Below are 16088 nucleotides of genomic sequence, written 5' to 3' on the forward strand. Positions count from 1 at the left end.
TTCATTTAGCTGCAGCTTTAAGCTATTTCGATAAGCATGACCTCCTTTACACTTCAATAACTGCAGTACATTATTTTAACATCCTATCAATGTGTTCTAAAAGGTTTGAGGTGGAGCATTATTCCACCCTTCTTCCATACCATTCCACAGTCAAGAATAATCCATTGACCTTAGATATCTCATACCGTATGCGTGATAATGTTGAGCAAATTCTTGAAACTTTCGGTTTCTTTTTTTATTCAAATGGCAAGGGTGTTTTTCAGAGTCTTTCACTATGTTATTCATCAATCGCGTTTCCATTTGTTTCGTGGTCTCTAGTGAGTTAAAGTATGGTAATCAAAATAACGCCAACGGTTAGCGAAAAAATTTAATTTTGACGAAAGTAGCATTTAGCTTCAGACTCTAATGAAAAACAAGGAAACAAAAATCAAAATGGTTCTGTTAATTGTGTAGAGATTAGCAAAATCGTTGAAGCAAATATGTAAGTACTGATATCGAACTCGTGTTTAATCATTTTCTCCCGTCACTCCGGTAACGCACTGGATTTGCAGGATTTTTTCGCTTGAGGAAGTTTAACATTTTCTTACATCACTCAACTCGTAGCTTCCGGATGCAGTTGGTAATCATGTGAGATTATTTATCCATGCTCTCCACCACGCCTCGTTACCTTTTGTATATTTGTATATCCTCATTTAACCCACTAGATTCGCCCAAATCTACCTTCTGAAAGAAGCAGTGATAACTCTCGGGTTTTGGACTGACCTCGGACGATAGTCTAACTTTTGAAGTGTCTAAACAAGAATTTCTTGGAAATATTAAAAAAGCATTTTTTTCATTTTATTTCGAAAACTAAATTTAAAATATCGATGAGGTCAAGGCAAACATTTCTATCTGAAATCGACGCTATTACCCCGATTCTGCATTTTGTTCGAATCGGATTGATTCGATCGGATACGAAATTATGCATTTTGTAACTCGATCGAGTTCGAGTTTTCCAAAGAAAGGCATAACTCGATCGAATTACAGAATGCAAATTTTTACATTCGTTCGAAAAAATCCGATTCGATCGAAATACAGAATTGGGGTGTATAACACCCGAGATGCTCGAAAAAGGAATGGCAAACGCAGAAAATAGGAGTCGTTTTATAACTGCTAATAAAGGTGATCACTTAATTGATATTTTCCAAAACTAGTCAAAAAAATTGTAAGGAATCAAACTGAATAAAAATACATCACTTATAGAAATCGGTTGTTTTTTCCCAAAATTATTCAATGTTTACATAACAACATAAAAGATAGAGCACCCTGTATGTATGACAGAATCCAGAATGAGAGTCGCAAAACTTTTTCGGATAACAAACGTGAACTAATCAAACCAACAACCACCTAAACAATTGTTGTGATTAATTAAGCTAACCTTGTGAGCCCATGGCACCTTTGTTTCTTTCTATTTCGAATCAAACACCTTGTTTTAAGATAGTACATATGTCCTTTATTATTAAATATGTTTTGTGTGCAGTGCGAATGTTAAAATTATCGTTTATTTCTGTTTATTCTTTTCGCTTATTCAAACCTCATAACATTATAACGCTGATTCTAGATTAATAGTTGAGCTTCTGCTGTCTTTTGTCAAATTTCCTTCCTTTGTAATGTAATCGCAATCGCGGATAAATTCGAATATATTTTTTCTTCAACATTAAAATGCGTCATTCGGGAAAGATTCTCTTCGCGGTCATTTAAGTGACTATCAGTTTATGTTTTTTTTTATTTCTTAGAATACTGATCAACACCGATGCTTATTCTTGATTCATTGTAGTGAGTGAAAAATAAATATGATTTCGCATTGAGAACAAAAAGTAATTAAACTGTTGCCATTTTATATTACGCGCTTGGCTAGAGTGGGATTTAATATTTTGCGTGCTTAATTAACGATACAATCGTGAAGTGCATCACCTTTCATTGTGGCGTTTTGCTTATTCGATAAAATAGGCAGTAAAGTATAAAGAAAAACATAAATAAAGTTTATATTTGGAATAGATCCTTGCATCTGACTTCTGTCTCATACCACAGCGAGTACTCAACCGATGAGAGTAAAAACTCGACGACTATTACACGCATTTATATATCATATATAGTATGTATCTGTCTGTCCTACAACCTCTGTACTGACCAGTACATCTTAGACCGCATCCGTCGGACTCTGGAACTCCGAGAGTGCATGTACGGGATTTTGTGCTTTCTTCTGGGATGCACGCCGAACCTTGGCGCGAACTTCTTCAGGTTTTTCCGGACGAACCAGTGGCTTCTTCTCCGGGGCTTTCATTTTCCACACTACGATCGGTGACTGCGGAAAGGCAAAGTTGAAGTTAATGAGTAGAAAAGATGGTGTGTCTGTTTCCCAGGAAATACGAACAAAAAATACATCGAGAAGCGAACGTGGCTTGGTTATATAACAGAGCTAAAGGTCACTACCATGAGCAATTCGAGTTAGAATCAGTAGAAGTAAGAAGTAGTGGGAATGAGATAAGAACGATTAAAAAATTAATGTGGTGATTGTTACAATAGAGATACTTTAAGTGATTTTAGTAGAAGATACCAAACTATAGATTCTTCCCCTAGAACAAGAAATTTTAGATTCAGCTTCAAATTGGGGGAGTAAACTGCAGCTTGCAGGTTAATCGTGCTACAATATCCTATTTCAGGTTGTTAAAATATAGAGATCAAATAAGCTTATTAAAATGATTTCCTAGCGAGTACCAAGCAAACTCGATAGAAAATGGAGAAACCCGAAGTTGCTTACATTCCAAATACTGAGTTGATAAAATTATCTGCTTTGACAAGGAAATGAGAGTATGCACATGTCAATAATGAAAACACATATTTGTGAATTTTTCAAGCAAAGGCGAAATAATTCAGCGACATTGAAGGGAGTAAAGTGTAAGCCTTTATGTATTTCACACAGAAAAAACTTCGCATTTTCTACATTGGATTCGCTCATAAGTTATACCACAATGAGCAGATTGATGGCAAAAGCTCCATGTCATAGCTAACTCTCATACGTCACTATCGATTTTCTAGGCCACGAGCTGTCTTGATCAAGTACAATGAATGAAGGAATTTATTTGAGAATCCTACACGACTCCAAAACTTTACTGTCTCTTAGTTTTCTAAACTCAAAGTAGATAAATAAAAAAAGTACCATTCTAGATGCTAGTAAAATACACACTTTCGACCAAGGGAATCAAATAATTTTAGAATTTGTTGTACTTTCAAACGCAATAGCCCTTAAGAGGAAATTGGAAGATTTCGAAAACCCGCTGCATGCATTCAGTTATCTCTATAAATCAGTCAGTACAAGTTTCAAGTAAATCTGTTAAATAAGTCTTTTCAATTATGGCCTGCGAACAATGTTTTAAAAAATCGATTTCTCGACAATTTTACTCTGGTGGATACCCTTAATGCTCTTAGGAAGGCCGTGAGTTGGTTCTTCAAAAGTGCAACTTACTGCAGAATCTTGTACCTGACGTTGCCAAATTCGACATTGAACAGATTATTATTTCGTGCTTCATGTTGCTGCCTGAGTTGTATGAAAGGTGAAACCATGGCATTATTAATTCGGATTTGCTGTCACTTTCTTCGAGTCCTGGTAAAAGGCTTACAAGCCATGGCAAAAAACATTGATCACGGGAAAACTGAATTTTACAGCCGTTTGTTCATCTCATTGTTTTCTAGTCAAGTCTTTGTTTGAAATTGACCGTAAGAAAAGTATAGAACGTAACACGAAAGTGAACTTTTCTTTGTTGTGAGCCTTTTTCATGTGGATTTCCGAATTATAGCAATTTCGGAAGATAGGTAGTTTTTTTCTCTACGGATTTTCGAAGTCATGCATTTTTTTTACGAATTTCCTTTACGACAAATGAGGCATCAAGATTTGGTGTTATCTAAAAAAATCAATAAAGCGACTCAAATGTTCAACTGTTCAATAAAACAACGACAGTAGAGTTATGATTTCTTGCAACGAAGAACATCCGAAATCTTCTGTTGTTCATCAACATGCCTTCAACTTTAGTCTTTTTTGAAAGCTTCTTAGGTAGACAGCGCTTCGTTGTTCGTATCAGTAATATTTTAAGTAGTGATTCTAAAACCAGAGATTAGTGGAGGGAATCATCGTAGATCTGGTAACGAGATAAACATAACAAAAATTCTGGCACCGCTTGCATTTATATTTGCGTGCGGGTGGCTTTTCTAATGCTCGAGTTTAGGGCCATCGTCCAGTGCGCGGGTGGTTTTAGGAAATTTTCGATGGAAATTTTGCCGAAACCAGAAACATACAGACCTTTGAAAAGCTTTTATCTATCCGCAGGGCAAAAATGACTGAAAAAAAGACTCGGAACTTATAAAAAATAGCTTTGAAAAATGAGTGTTTTTGTGATCTTTCACATTTATCTGGAAAAATAATGCGATGATATAAATTCTTTTTTTCAAATAAACCTTATGATGGCTACAAAGATTACATTCGGACACATTTTTGGAAAACCTTTTCACGCTTTTCATGGAAAATTAACGAATTTCGAATATTTCAACGAAATTTTCAGCAATTTTTTCCTGCAGATAGATAAAAGTTATTCAAAGGTCTGTATGTTTTTGGTTTTGGCAAATTTTTCAAAATTTCCATCGAAAATTGCCTAAAACCACCCGCACGCATGGTACCTGGACGATGGCCTTAATCGCTTGTAAAAAATTACACTAATAGCAAAAAAATCAAGTGTATTAATCATTTTTGGGAAAAATCAGTGACAAAAAAGCATAAAACATTTGTAAATTATGTCAAACGGTTCTTTCAAATATCATACACAATATTTAGTATCAACACTTTCCATTGATAGTGAACAACGAGCAACAAGACGATTGTAAACAAGCAGATTGGAACCGCTTTTGACAGCTCAATAGGAATCATAACAATGTCTCCGCTGACCTGTAAATATAGGATCTCTAATTTTAAGCTGTTTGCATCTAGTACAATTAGTCAATGATTGATCAATATTCACAAGTTCCTATTTTATGGCTTCATTGATAACCGGTGTCGATTGGGTGCTACTGCCTTCCACGGTAGTAGCAGAATGAGAAGATGCGGTCACAAGATGAGATAACTAAGAGCTCACAAGTTCCTATCTCATGCCTTCCCGTGAATCCATTTGATGCAAACATTTCATCGAGGCGGGGCTGGTCGATGTAACGGTAACCTCGGAACACGATTTGGTCTGTATACAAAATGGAATTGGATTAAGTTAACACTTCCCTGAAAACGCATGTAGACAACCTTTTATTCTAAAACGGCTGCAAGACAGTGGGGTTAAGGAGGTGATAAACATACTCACTCTCGCAGGTGTCAGATTTGTGTATTTTCTTCCCTGTATTGAACTGAGGTCTGTATGTTTCCGTGACTAGGGGGTTCCGAATGCGAGGCCATGAAAAAACTCTTAGCTTACAGGTCGTAGCAGTGCAGGAACTTAGTTGGACGGAACAGAAGGTGTGTAAAATCGGGCATTGAGCAGTCACCTTCTGTCCGAGCTATGGCACAACCAGCGTGCTAAGAACGGGCTTCATAGTGCTGGACAAAATACGCAAGAGCATGATTAAATGAAAACCAATCGGTGACAGGATGAGCTTCAATACGCACATCGTCGATTTATCATCGTTTTGCCTTCAGCCGCATCGACGAAACTACCCATGCAGCATCAATCATTGTAACCCATGAGTCAGCAGACAAAATTTGACAGCTCTATCGGTCGAACTTTAACCGTGATGGCAAAACCAGTGAAGCAACTCCGTTCAGAAGTGTGCCCGTTCAAAGAACGACACCCCGCCGCGTCGAAAACGGACATCGTGCAACATTTTGTGGACGTCGGATACGCTCGTTCCAGCATCTACAACATCTTGGCACTATTATACAACAATCAGAGCATCGAAAGATCGACCCTGAGCGACAAGAAGCTCCTAACGGAAACTGAAGAGGAAGACCGACAAAAAACACGATTATCCCGACGAATCACGGCGTGGCGGTGGTGATGGTAGATGAGATCTACCTCACCCTGGATGGCTACGACTGGAAGGGAATTTCGTATTTTACTTCTCCCACGAAGGAAGTGAGCTCCGAGGTGAAGTTTATTTCACACACCAAGTTCCCCAAGATGATGCTGCTGTGGCTGTGGCTGTTTTCGTCCGCTATGGTAAATGTTCCATCGGAGAAAAGTCCCTTCTCTTTTTAATGAATCAGGTAATTGATAGACTACTAACGTCAGTTCGAACTAGGGAAACTCAAGTATCCTGCTTTGTACAGCCAGTTTTTGGGATTTGAAAACTCAACAGAAATCCAATCGTTTCTTCTTTGCAACTTACCTTCGACATGTTATATATTACCCAGACTCGTGAATTGTTTCCATATAGATTGTCGTCATTTTTGAATTTGCTTGACTAATGAAGTGTACTTTTACTATTCGTAAAAAATGTCATGTCATTCGCAATTCTTATTTTAGAAGTGTTCCGAACAATTGACGCTCGAACCTTTTTTAATGCATTAAATACAAATGATTTGTGATAGAGAAAAATTATTATGCTACCATGATGCCTATAGTAATAGTACATTGCGAAATAATTGTTTTTTTATTTTTTATTGAAAAGCAATGTTCAATTTTGATTATTCTGGAACAATGTACTATCACCTTTATGATAGAGTGAAAACTAGGATCCGCATATAGAATAGGAGGCACATCGAGACAGCAAAGTAAACAAAAGTGTTTCACTACGCAAAGCTATAGGGGTAGTGCGTAATTGCTTATGAACATCGAGCAACAACTTACGTAGTTCTGTCCCCGAGGAAAATAGTTCAAAGTTAGTAACAAAGAAATGGCAATAGAAAATTCAATGGTTAGTTACTTCGAGCAGTTCGCACCGGACGCCTATCGCAGCGAATATAGTACACTTACCGAAACCGTTCCCTGCCGGGTATATTTGGTGGAGGCAACGTAGGAGTATTTGACGGTGTAAACTACGGCGTTCATTAGATTCTTGGCAGCCTGAATGAGCGATGTGGCACTGTCCAGCTGTAAGCAACAAAGTAAACGGTCAACGGTAGATTATAACGTTCAACTAAAGACGGATGGAACAAATTTTACAATTACCCCGGAAACGATCAGCTCGCCGCTGATGTTTTGCACGTCGGCCTTAACCTTCGACGTGATCTGAATCTGATGGCAGTAGAGTGCGATACGCTGCAAGTACGCTAGCAGATCCTTCTTGGTCGAACTCTCCGGGCACTGGTCGGCGATCTCTCGGGTTAGCTTGTCCAGTTTGGTACCGGCCTCGGAGATCTTTTTGGCCGCGTTGATCACATCCATTGTTGTTTTGAGCGGACCACGACCACTGAAATTCGGTTTCAATTTTGTTTAAATATAAATATGTAAATCTCAAGTGTCAGCAAAATGGGATCGTGAACAGATAGAGCACTATTCTCAAAGTTTCATTGACTCAGTTGATGAAAATGGAACTTGTAAGCATCGGACCAGCTCGTAACGCGATTCGAAAGTTTTCTGAGAAGTTCAACTCCCAGAACATGTAAAACTCTGGAAGTAAAACCTGGCCCGATGAATCAAAACCTGGACTAGAAAATCGTGCCAGCTTGCATCCGTAAAAAGGATGTTCCCGTAAGAGATGTGACCAAAAAGCTGGGAGCCTCCAATCGAAATTTTATCTAGATTTTCCATTAGAATCTTATGTTTTTTCCCAAGTAACAAATGTAACTTTTTGCCTTTCTCTATAGAAAGGTATTAGAATAGCTGGAAAAACCGACTTTCGAACGGAGCCTCGGAGACCCATAGTGTTATATACCATTCGACTCAGTTCGACGAGATCGGAAAATGTCTGTGTGTATGTGTGTGTGTGTGTGTGTGTGTGTGTGTGTGTATGTGTGTGTGCACTTTTAGAAGATATTTGAACGCGCTCAATTTTCTCAGAGATGGCTGAACCGATTTTAACAAACTTGGGCTCGTTTGAAAGGTACTATCGGGCCATTGATCAAGTTCGAAGATCAAATAGCTGTGACTTTTGGTTCCGGAGATATGATTGTATAAGTGACGTAATCGACAAAAAGCGTTGTATTTGAACGCGCTCAATTTTCTCAGAGATAACTGAACCGATTTTAACAAAATTGGGCTCGTTTGAAAGCTACTGTCGGGCCATTGATCAAGTTCGAAGATCAAATGGTTGTGACTTTTGGTTCCAGATATATGATGGTATAAGTGACGTAACCGACAAAACACATTGATTTTTACCGCTCTTATATATATATATATGGGTGCCAAAATTTTAGAATCACCTCTATTTTCGTTAAGTTCTAGTGCTCAAAAGTTTAAGCACCTCGAAAAAAGCCTTCATGCAAAATTTGACCTAAATCGGACATGCGTAAGGGGTGCTGCCCGGTGGTAAAGATTTGACAATTTTCGACCTTGAAAAAGCACCAAAATCGAAATTTTTTTTGATGCCGAAACTCTTAAAACTGCATGAAACATCGAAATTTAGTGTTATCTCGAAAAAAAATTTTTTTGAGAAAATCAACTTTCTGAGACTTAGAAAAATTTTCATATTTTTTCTAAGTCCCAAAAAGTCGACTTTTTCAAAAAAATTTTTTTCGAGATGACACTAAATCTCGACGTTTCATGCAATTCTAAGCCTTTTGGCATCAAAAATTTTTTTCGATTTCGAAAATTTCATGTACTCCCCCCTATGGTGATTTTTCAAGATATATGAAAATTCCACTGAGTGGACTAAGAAGGCTTTTTTATTTAGATTAGCATCACTGATTATAAATAGGCAACGCAAATGTCAAGCACTGGTTTGGAAAAATGATGCTGACTGTGTGACATAAGCACTGAAGCATGCTTTTGTGAACTACTCGAATCAATCTGAATCAATTGGTGTCAAAATTAGTATTCAAAATTGTTTAATAAAAGTATGAAACATATTTTCATGAGACTGTTATGAAAGAAGAGAAAGGCATTATCACACCACTAGGTGGATTAAGAAGGGTTTTTAATTTCAAGTTGAAATTACTGAGGAAATCAACCATAAAATGGCATTACGCCACATGGTTTATTTGGGTGCAATGGCCCATACAGCAAAAGTACAACGATTGAATTCAACCGTACATGAAGGATACCGAGAGAATACCAAGCCTTCACAGGCCTGCCGTTTAGTCAGATCGGGAGAAACTGACAGTTGTTTAAAAAGCTATAAGTTACACCAGCTACAAAGTTTCACGAAAACACGAGATCGGAAGAAACTACCCATTCCTGGATTGGTGTCGACGTCATGTAAGATTCAGAGCAGTCAGGATTCGTAAATCGGATCGGGTAGACAGTACAAAAGTAACGCGATTCTGGGCGCGGTAAAACCCTTGCATTGAGCTCATAACGATCGAGGGACTAAATACCCCTTTTCCTCTGAGACAGTCAACCATTTGTTACAAACCAAATAAGCTATCACAAATGTAGTTTAGTTATGTCTTTAATGTAAATTCAAACCTATTTAGCACTAAAATAGTTTAAGAGTTCATTGAATGTTCTGCCGTTACAATAATTGAGTCACATGGCTATCCTTAGCAGTTTTCAATTAAATAATAATGAATAACAAACTTACCGTGTAAAATCTGTCATTTCCATCATGATCATGCACATGTGTTTGGCCAGGTAGATAATATCATTGCCGGTGTCGTCCCACTTGGCAACCTCGGAATCGAACGTAAGTTTTTCACGGCGGAACAGCTCGACCTGTTGCATGATCTTCTGTTTGTCCTCTTCGTTCATCTTTCGCATCGCTTCCTGCAATTGTCGATTGTCGGAAGAAAACACCAATTAACATTTTTCCCCCATTACAAAAAGGTTGTGATTACGTACTCTAGCGGTGGTAATTCCACTGATATCCGGATATTCGTCGATGGTTTGATCGCCTGTATGTGCGCTTGCTGCATAAGAAAAATACGGTTTAGTTTGTGTTTGACACTCGTTATAATTATAATTTGAAGCAACGAACAAAAGAAACCGCATGCATGAAAACAATAAACAAGCAAACTATCAACGTAAAACAAACTCCTTACATCTACTCCTCGTCTCTACCGTCATATCTTCAACGGGTTCGAATTCGGTGTCGGTGTCCAGCTCATCGGAGCTCTGCATTGGTTTTTTTTTTGGTTCGAACCGATGGATTACATGATCGTGTTGATGAGAAATGTCGATCGGTGTTGGACGAGTACGGGTTCAAACATACAGTGATACACAACAGGTGATGAGGTGGTAGAATAACGATGGTGATAAAAAGAAGTAGTAACAGAAAATAACACGAATATGATTACTATATGAATGACTGATGAGCGGATAGAATGACATCACAGAGTTACACGAATTTACAGGTGAATAGACGCACACTTCTATTATGAAACCACGAGCTACTACAGACGAAAAGCAACCAATTTTCAAACGATACCCAAACTCTAACCGGGCCTTACATTTGCTTCTAGTCTCCAGTGTGTACTGCTCGTCTTCAATGTCTTCCGGATCAAGATCTTCTTCGTCCTTTGGTAAGGAAAGTAAAATATTGAACGGTGAAATTCGTGTCGTGTGATGTTTGTCAGATCGGTTCTCAAAATTGAAACCTACCCAAACAATCATTGAGGCACAGTGCGAATCGAGCAGTTCACGTGAAAGTAAATTCGTACAAGTATCAACCAACATGAAGTGCACGATTGATCGCAGTGCCGCTCGCATGCACACCACAACTTACCCTATTCATGAGTACGGCCCGCCGTATCTCGCGTACTCCATCGTACACCAGACGGCTCGCATCAATAAAGTCGTTCTCGTCGACATCCTTGGCAGTGTTGGAAGATAGTGCATCCACGGCAACATCGACCCGCTGGGCAAATTTGGACATCACCTGATCGCGAAGCACTTTGACCGCTTCTAACACTCGCTTAGTGTAGATGCACGGCTCGTAGTTGTCCATTTCGGCTTCCACTACGTTGCAAACCCGAGCCGACCGACCCTGAATAGCACCGGCGGTGTTTCGTAGGTCCAACGCATCACCCTCTTGCAGTGCCAGAACGCACTTGTTCACATCTTCCAGGATGTGATTCTCGGAAACAGCCAAAAAGTCATCGATCGTCGTGATGTCATCGACTGCCTCGGTCAAAATACGCACCTGGTTTTCCCAGGCCTGCCGGTAGGCTTCCATGTTTTCCTGTGCCACTTTCGAATTGGGTCGAGCGCACAGAATCAGTGCTGCATTTATAACTTGAGGACACAGCGTTTCGATTTGGGCAGCAGCATAGCGAACCATTTTCACTCCGTCCTCGTTGTTTGACATACTGCAAACCAAATTGGCAACTTCAACTAGCTTTTCGGCATGTTTGGTAAAAGTTTCCGCTCGCTCGTGAACTTTTTTCTCATTTCCAGAATGGGCAGCGTCGATCAGATCCAACAGGGGCATATTGGTCTCCAGGAAGGAGTCCGAAACGTGATCCACAACCGCTTTGCGCAACTGCCGCCGAAGATCCTTCGTCTTGCGATACATCTGACCGATAGCGCGCTCAAGTTCCGGAGTACGTTCCTTAGTTCCCATCTACAAAATGAAAACACAAACAATTTTGTATTCATCCTACACCTGCCTCTTTTTTTTAAACACTTACATTCGACATATACTCCGACAGCAAATCCTGCAACGCCTGCCGAACGGCATTACATTCAGCAACAATTCTCTCCCGTCGCTCGTCCCGAGTACAATCGGCATCGGCCATTAAAGCAGCAGCGCTGATAATACTCTCCAAACGTTCTTCCAACGAAGGCCGGGAACGTACCTCGTTGTACGCCAACGGATCCATAATAATTCCTTCATCGAAGTCATCCAGGGCAGCTGCCAATTCTCCGGCTCCCACGTAAATATCCTGAGGGGAAGTCGCTTTACCCTGTGCGACGTCGCTAATCGTATTGACGGCTTCGCAGACTTGCTTCAGAATATGATCTCGGTTCACCTTTGCCAGGTCCAATTCTGGATGACGCACATAGACCTTGGAAGCCGTTAGTAGCATAGTGGAATGTTTCTTAAGCACGGCCCGTGCTGCAGCCAAATCATCACGCAGTTGAGGATCCTTCAGTTCCTGTTGCCGTTTGGCAGCCTGTTTGATCAATTCATTTGCGTTCCGGCCAAATTGGCGCATATTATTCATTAGCTCGTCCTGCGAGGATGCATTGCGTAATTTGTCCAGATCGTCTTCGACAACGTGTAACGACTTCAATAGCAGATGTACATCGACCATATCGGCTAGAATCAGCAGACGTGTAACCGCTGAAAGTAAATTTCTAGCCGCACGAACCATGTTACCACGTTTCAATGAGCTGCACGGATCTTCGGAAAATTCACGAGCCGCAATACTCATCTGCGAACCAGTCTTGCGCACTTCGTCTACTGCTGACAGCATCTCCTGGGTGATATCCGGATTTTCATAGGCTATCTGCTCACCACGCTCGATAAAAATATCGGTAGCTTTCTCAACGGCCGCAACCAAAGCGCTGGCTCGTTTTGATTTACCTACGAGAACCATATGACATACAAAAATACTATTTTTTGTAACAACCAACGAACTTACCTTTCTTCTTCTTGCTCGGTCCCTTAGTATTAACCAAGGTAGTCACCTGTAGAACCAACGGTTCCAGTGTTTTCTCCACCGACATCGTTCTTATTTCCAAATTTTTAGGATCCCATTTGAGGGCCACTTGACCAAAATCCGATAGTGTTCCCATTTTTTGATTGACTTTTCCTCCTTTGTTGGATGAGTCACCAAACCCAACTTTACCACCGTCCCCACGACAAAACTTTCTTGCGATAAACACAAACTCACACCACTCCTGTCGATGTTACTGCTTTATTTGCTCAACTCGATACAAAGCAACTTCACCACCTGGGTTGCCAGCAGACCAGGCAGTCAAAAGAAACGAAGCAAATTGTGAAACACGAATTTTTCAATCGACAATTTCGCCACCGAACACACAATTATCATTTGAATTTCACTCGCACTTTGTTGCAATGCACTTCAACTACACTTTGACGGTAGGCTAGCTCACTTTTGAGCTGAAAATACTTGTTTTTCCACTAAAATGACGAGGGTGTGACAGAGTTTTCTGCTGCCGTGTCGCTGTTCTTGCTCGATTTCGATTTTGCTTATTTTCGTATAAAGTTTGCAAGCTCGGGCTGTAACTACGAAAGCTCTTCTATTATTCAAGCCTTACGCACTAACACACTAGCAATTTACACGTAACCGGAGAAATGCCTAAAATTAAGTGGTTTATAACAAGTTATGATTAGGCAGGGCTGGGTGACTTTCGCTTGCTTGAAACATCAAAACCTAGATCAGTAAAAGAACAGAAATTGAGAAATTTTGTATTGCTCAACGATATTATACATTCCCTCGCATTCTTCAATTTATATTTGTGGCACTTAATATATTTTCAATCATCGAACTTTGGTAAATTAAATAATCAAGGATATTTTATTGTCGAACAGTCAACATTTTATTGTATGCTTCGATAGCGAGCTATTAGAATGTAAATAATTGTACAAACAAATTTTATATTAAACCATTACTGAAAAAAGATGCGCATTTCATTGCAACTTTATGCTAGTTAAAATTTATAACTGCTTATAATTATTTGCAGGAAACAAGTTTCCGGCTGCGTAGTAGGATAACATTGTACCACTTATTACACACGTTTCAGCATCTAATGAATTCGTTATCCAACCAGCCCAAAACATTGATTAGTTGAAACTTGTAAATGCATTTCTTTTCCTAATCAACACAAATAAGTGTATTGAAAAAATGTAACCATGAAAAAGAGTAATTGGCGAAACTTCAGAGTTATAAAGTAAATGTGATTATCTAAACGAAATTATAAGTTCTATGTTCCTGACCAAAGAGTTCGATATTCGTTAGCAGGTCAACAAATTATATTATTAAATACACTGTAATCAATTCAATTACTGTACTGATTACCGAACGCCCAAATGTTAAACATTTTATATTCGATGAGACAGATCTCATTTATTCGTTTATTTGAGCATAATTGTGTCATTTCGTTCTCCAGATAAGTTGAGAAACTCAAATTACACTGTAAACTCGCAGTTATTCACTTCAAAACACTTAGTCCACAGTTAGGAAAAAAAAAATTTGGTAACCATTAGAGACCCTGTTATAATCAGACACGCGCGGAAAGAAAGCTGAAAGAAACCAAACGAACCATCGAACGTTGAACTTAACGAACAAAGTAAATAAACATTGTTTGTTGCTGAAAAATTCAAGAGTTGTCACCAGAGCTAAAATATCAACCACGGAACTCAATTGATAAAATGTTAAAGAAATGATTTTGCTTAATAAAGGTCAAATTCATTTGAATTTATTGTTTTGATAACCAAGCTAACATGGATCATGGTACGTGTATACTGAACCATAAACGCAATTAAAATTATTTCTATAGTTATAAGATTCAACTAGGATTGATTGTATATACTGGCCATAACTGGAGAATTTACCAAATGTTTGCTTAACTTTGCTTCGAAACCCTCGATATCGTTGTGAAATCAGCTTGGCATACACGATTAACATTATATCCGATCTTCTGTGATAAAAACACCTGCATTGCAAGTGAACCAAATGTGATCTTCACAGTAAATGGATTTTTAAAGTTCTTCGTATTTAACCTCTCGTGGTTAATTTCGTACAACAGATTCGTAAAAACGTAGCTCCTGGGAACAACATTACTTTTCTCCTACGGAAGTAATATATTAATCACGTTCACAATTGAAGTGCAGACTAAAATGTTCTGTTGATTTGCCGAAATGAAGTTTACAAAGTGTCACCCATTTATCTCTGAGGTTTTGAATTTTTAGGGGAAATTAAAAAAACGAGTTCTATCAAGACAATTTTTGCAAAATATAGCAACACACTTTATTTTCACTTACTTACACTCTTCTAGAATATCAATCCAAATACCTACACGAATTCAAGTTTTTAAATTTCAAATCGAGTCACTTGAAGGTTGCCAAATAAGCTTGGTTGCCATAGCAAATAACAGAAAGATCGTACAGGGCTGGCAATAATCAACTCAGTACTTCATTATCACCGAGTTCAGCTCACCTGCAAATCGGTTTCAAAAGCATCGCTGAACGAGTTGAGTAACTGGGTAACCATTTGTGTAGAAAAAACATCGTCTCAACATCGTAGTGTCAAGCAATCAGCAGATGAGCGCTGAGTGCACATCGAATATTAGAACCCACTGAGAGACGATTTGTGAGTTGTGATTTGATGTGTTTGTACATCAACACATTGAATCAGATTCTTATGACACTGTCTCGCTTGTATTTCCCATCCACCAGAGTTGCCATGGGTGACCAACGTTCGAGTCGATGCCATTTCAATCCAATTCTCAAGACATGTTCTCGTATGCTGGAAAACGCATTCGGTTCAGTAGCCAGTTGTGTTCAGCTCGAGACATGAAATTCAATCGTTTATGGTATACATCACGTTGCGATTCGACATTTGTTTTCGTACATTAATGCTCGTGTTCGTTTTGAGTACCAGCAAAAACAAAACCGAAAATCTGGGTTGTGTTGGCAGCTCTGTGGTTTAAGCATACACTCATCGGTGTAGCTCGGTACGGTGATGCCAAACTCAGTAATAACATTTTAAAACTAGGAATGAGAGTAAAATGCTATAAAATCTAAACTGAGAACCATCAATACCGTCATAATTTGATGTCAGTGGTGCTCTGTATAGGTGAGTGTGTTTGTTTAGATCAGCGATGATTTTAATTTTTACCATCATTTTACAGATTGCATCGTAAATCATGAGGTGAGCTGATGAGTAGAAAAAATCGAATCTTATGAGCGAGTTTTTGCTTTTAAAGCGTTTATATCTATTTTCTAGTGACAATGAGCAAAATAAGTAAAGAGTATTGGCACACTGACAAGAATAAATAAATAAATTCATT

General features: G+C 38.9%; 1 protein-coding gene across 5 annotated transcripts; it reads right to left on the reverse strand.

Moving 5' to 3' along the window:
• Positions 1 to 1466: 1466 nt before the first annotated feature.
• Positions 1467 to 13260, reverse strand: LOC131440345 (catenin alpha). Of its 5 annotated transcripts, none has more exons than XM_058611577.1 (9): positions 12695 to 13260; positions 11738 to 12636; positions 10834 to 11670; positions 10151 to 10223; positions 9951 to 10018; positions 9694 to 9875; positions 7182 to 7422; positions 6987 to 7103; positions 1467 to 2344 (listed from the first exon to the last, which is right to left on the reverse strand). In XM_058611577.1, the coding sequence occupies exons 1-9, from the start codon at positions 12846 to 12848 to the stop codon at positions 2180 to 2182; spliced, it is 2736 nt and encodes a 911-aa protein (XP_058467560.1). In that variant the 5' UTR covers positions 12849 to 13260; the 3' UTR covers positions 1467 to 2179. The 5 variants fall into 5 exon arrangements, with proteins under 5 accessions (XP_058467560.1, XP_058467558.1, XP_058467562.1 ...); XM_058611575.1 differs by having other exon boundaries at positions 7176 to 7422; XM_058611579.1 differs by lacking the exon at positions 10151 to 10223 and adding an exon at positions 10559 to 10625.
• Between the last annotated feature and the right edge of the window lie 2828 nt (positions 13261 to 16088).

This window comes from Malaya genurostris, chromosome 1, assembly GCF_030247185.1.
Source record: "Malaya genurostris strain Urasoe2022 chromosome 1, Malgen_1.1, whole genome shotgun sequence".
Classification (NCBI taxonomy): Eukaryota; Metazoa; Arthropoda; class Insecta; order Diptera; family Culicidae; genus Malaya; species Malaya genurostris.

What these genes read in the sequence shown, in the direction of transcription:
- LOC131440345 (XM_058611575.1), bottom strand. Translation starts at nt 12,848, where the DNA reads ATGGGAACACTATCGGATTTTGGTCAAGTGGCCCTCAAATGGGATCCT. An exon ending in GGGCCGTACTCATGAATAGG is followed by an intron (nt 10,224 to 10,833) that starts GTAAGTTGTGGT and finishes AAACCAATGCAG; the next exon opens with AGCTCCGATGAGCTGGACAC. An exon ending in GTGGAATTACCACCGCTAGA is followed by an intron (nt 9,876 to 9,950) that starts GTACGTAATCAC and finishes CGACAATTGCAG; the next exon opens with GAAGCGATGCGAAAGATGAA.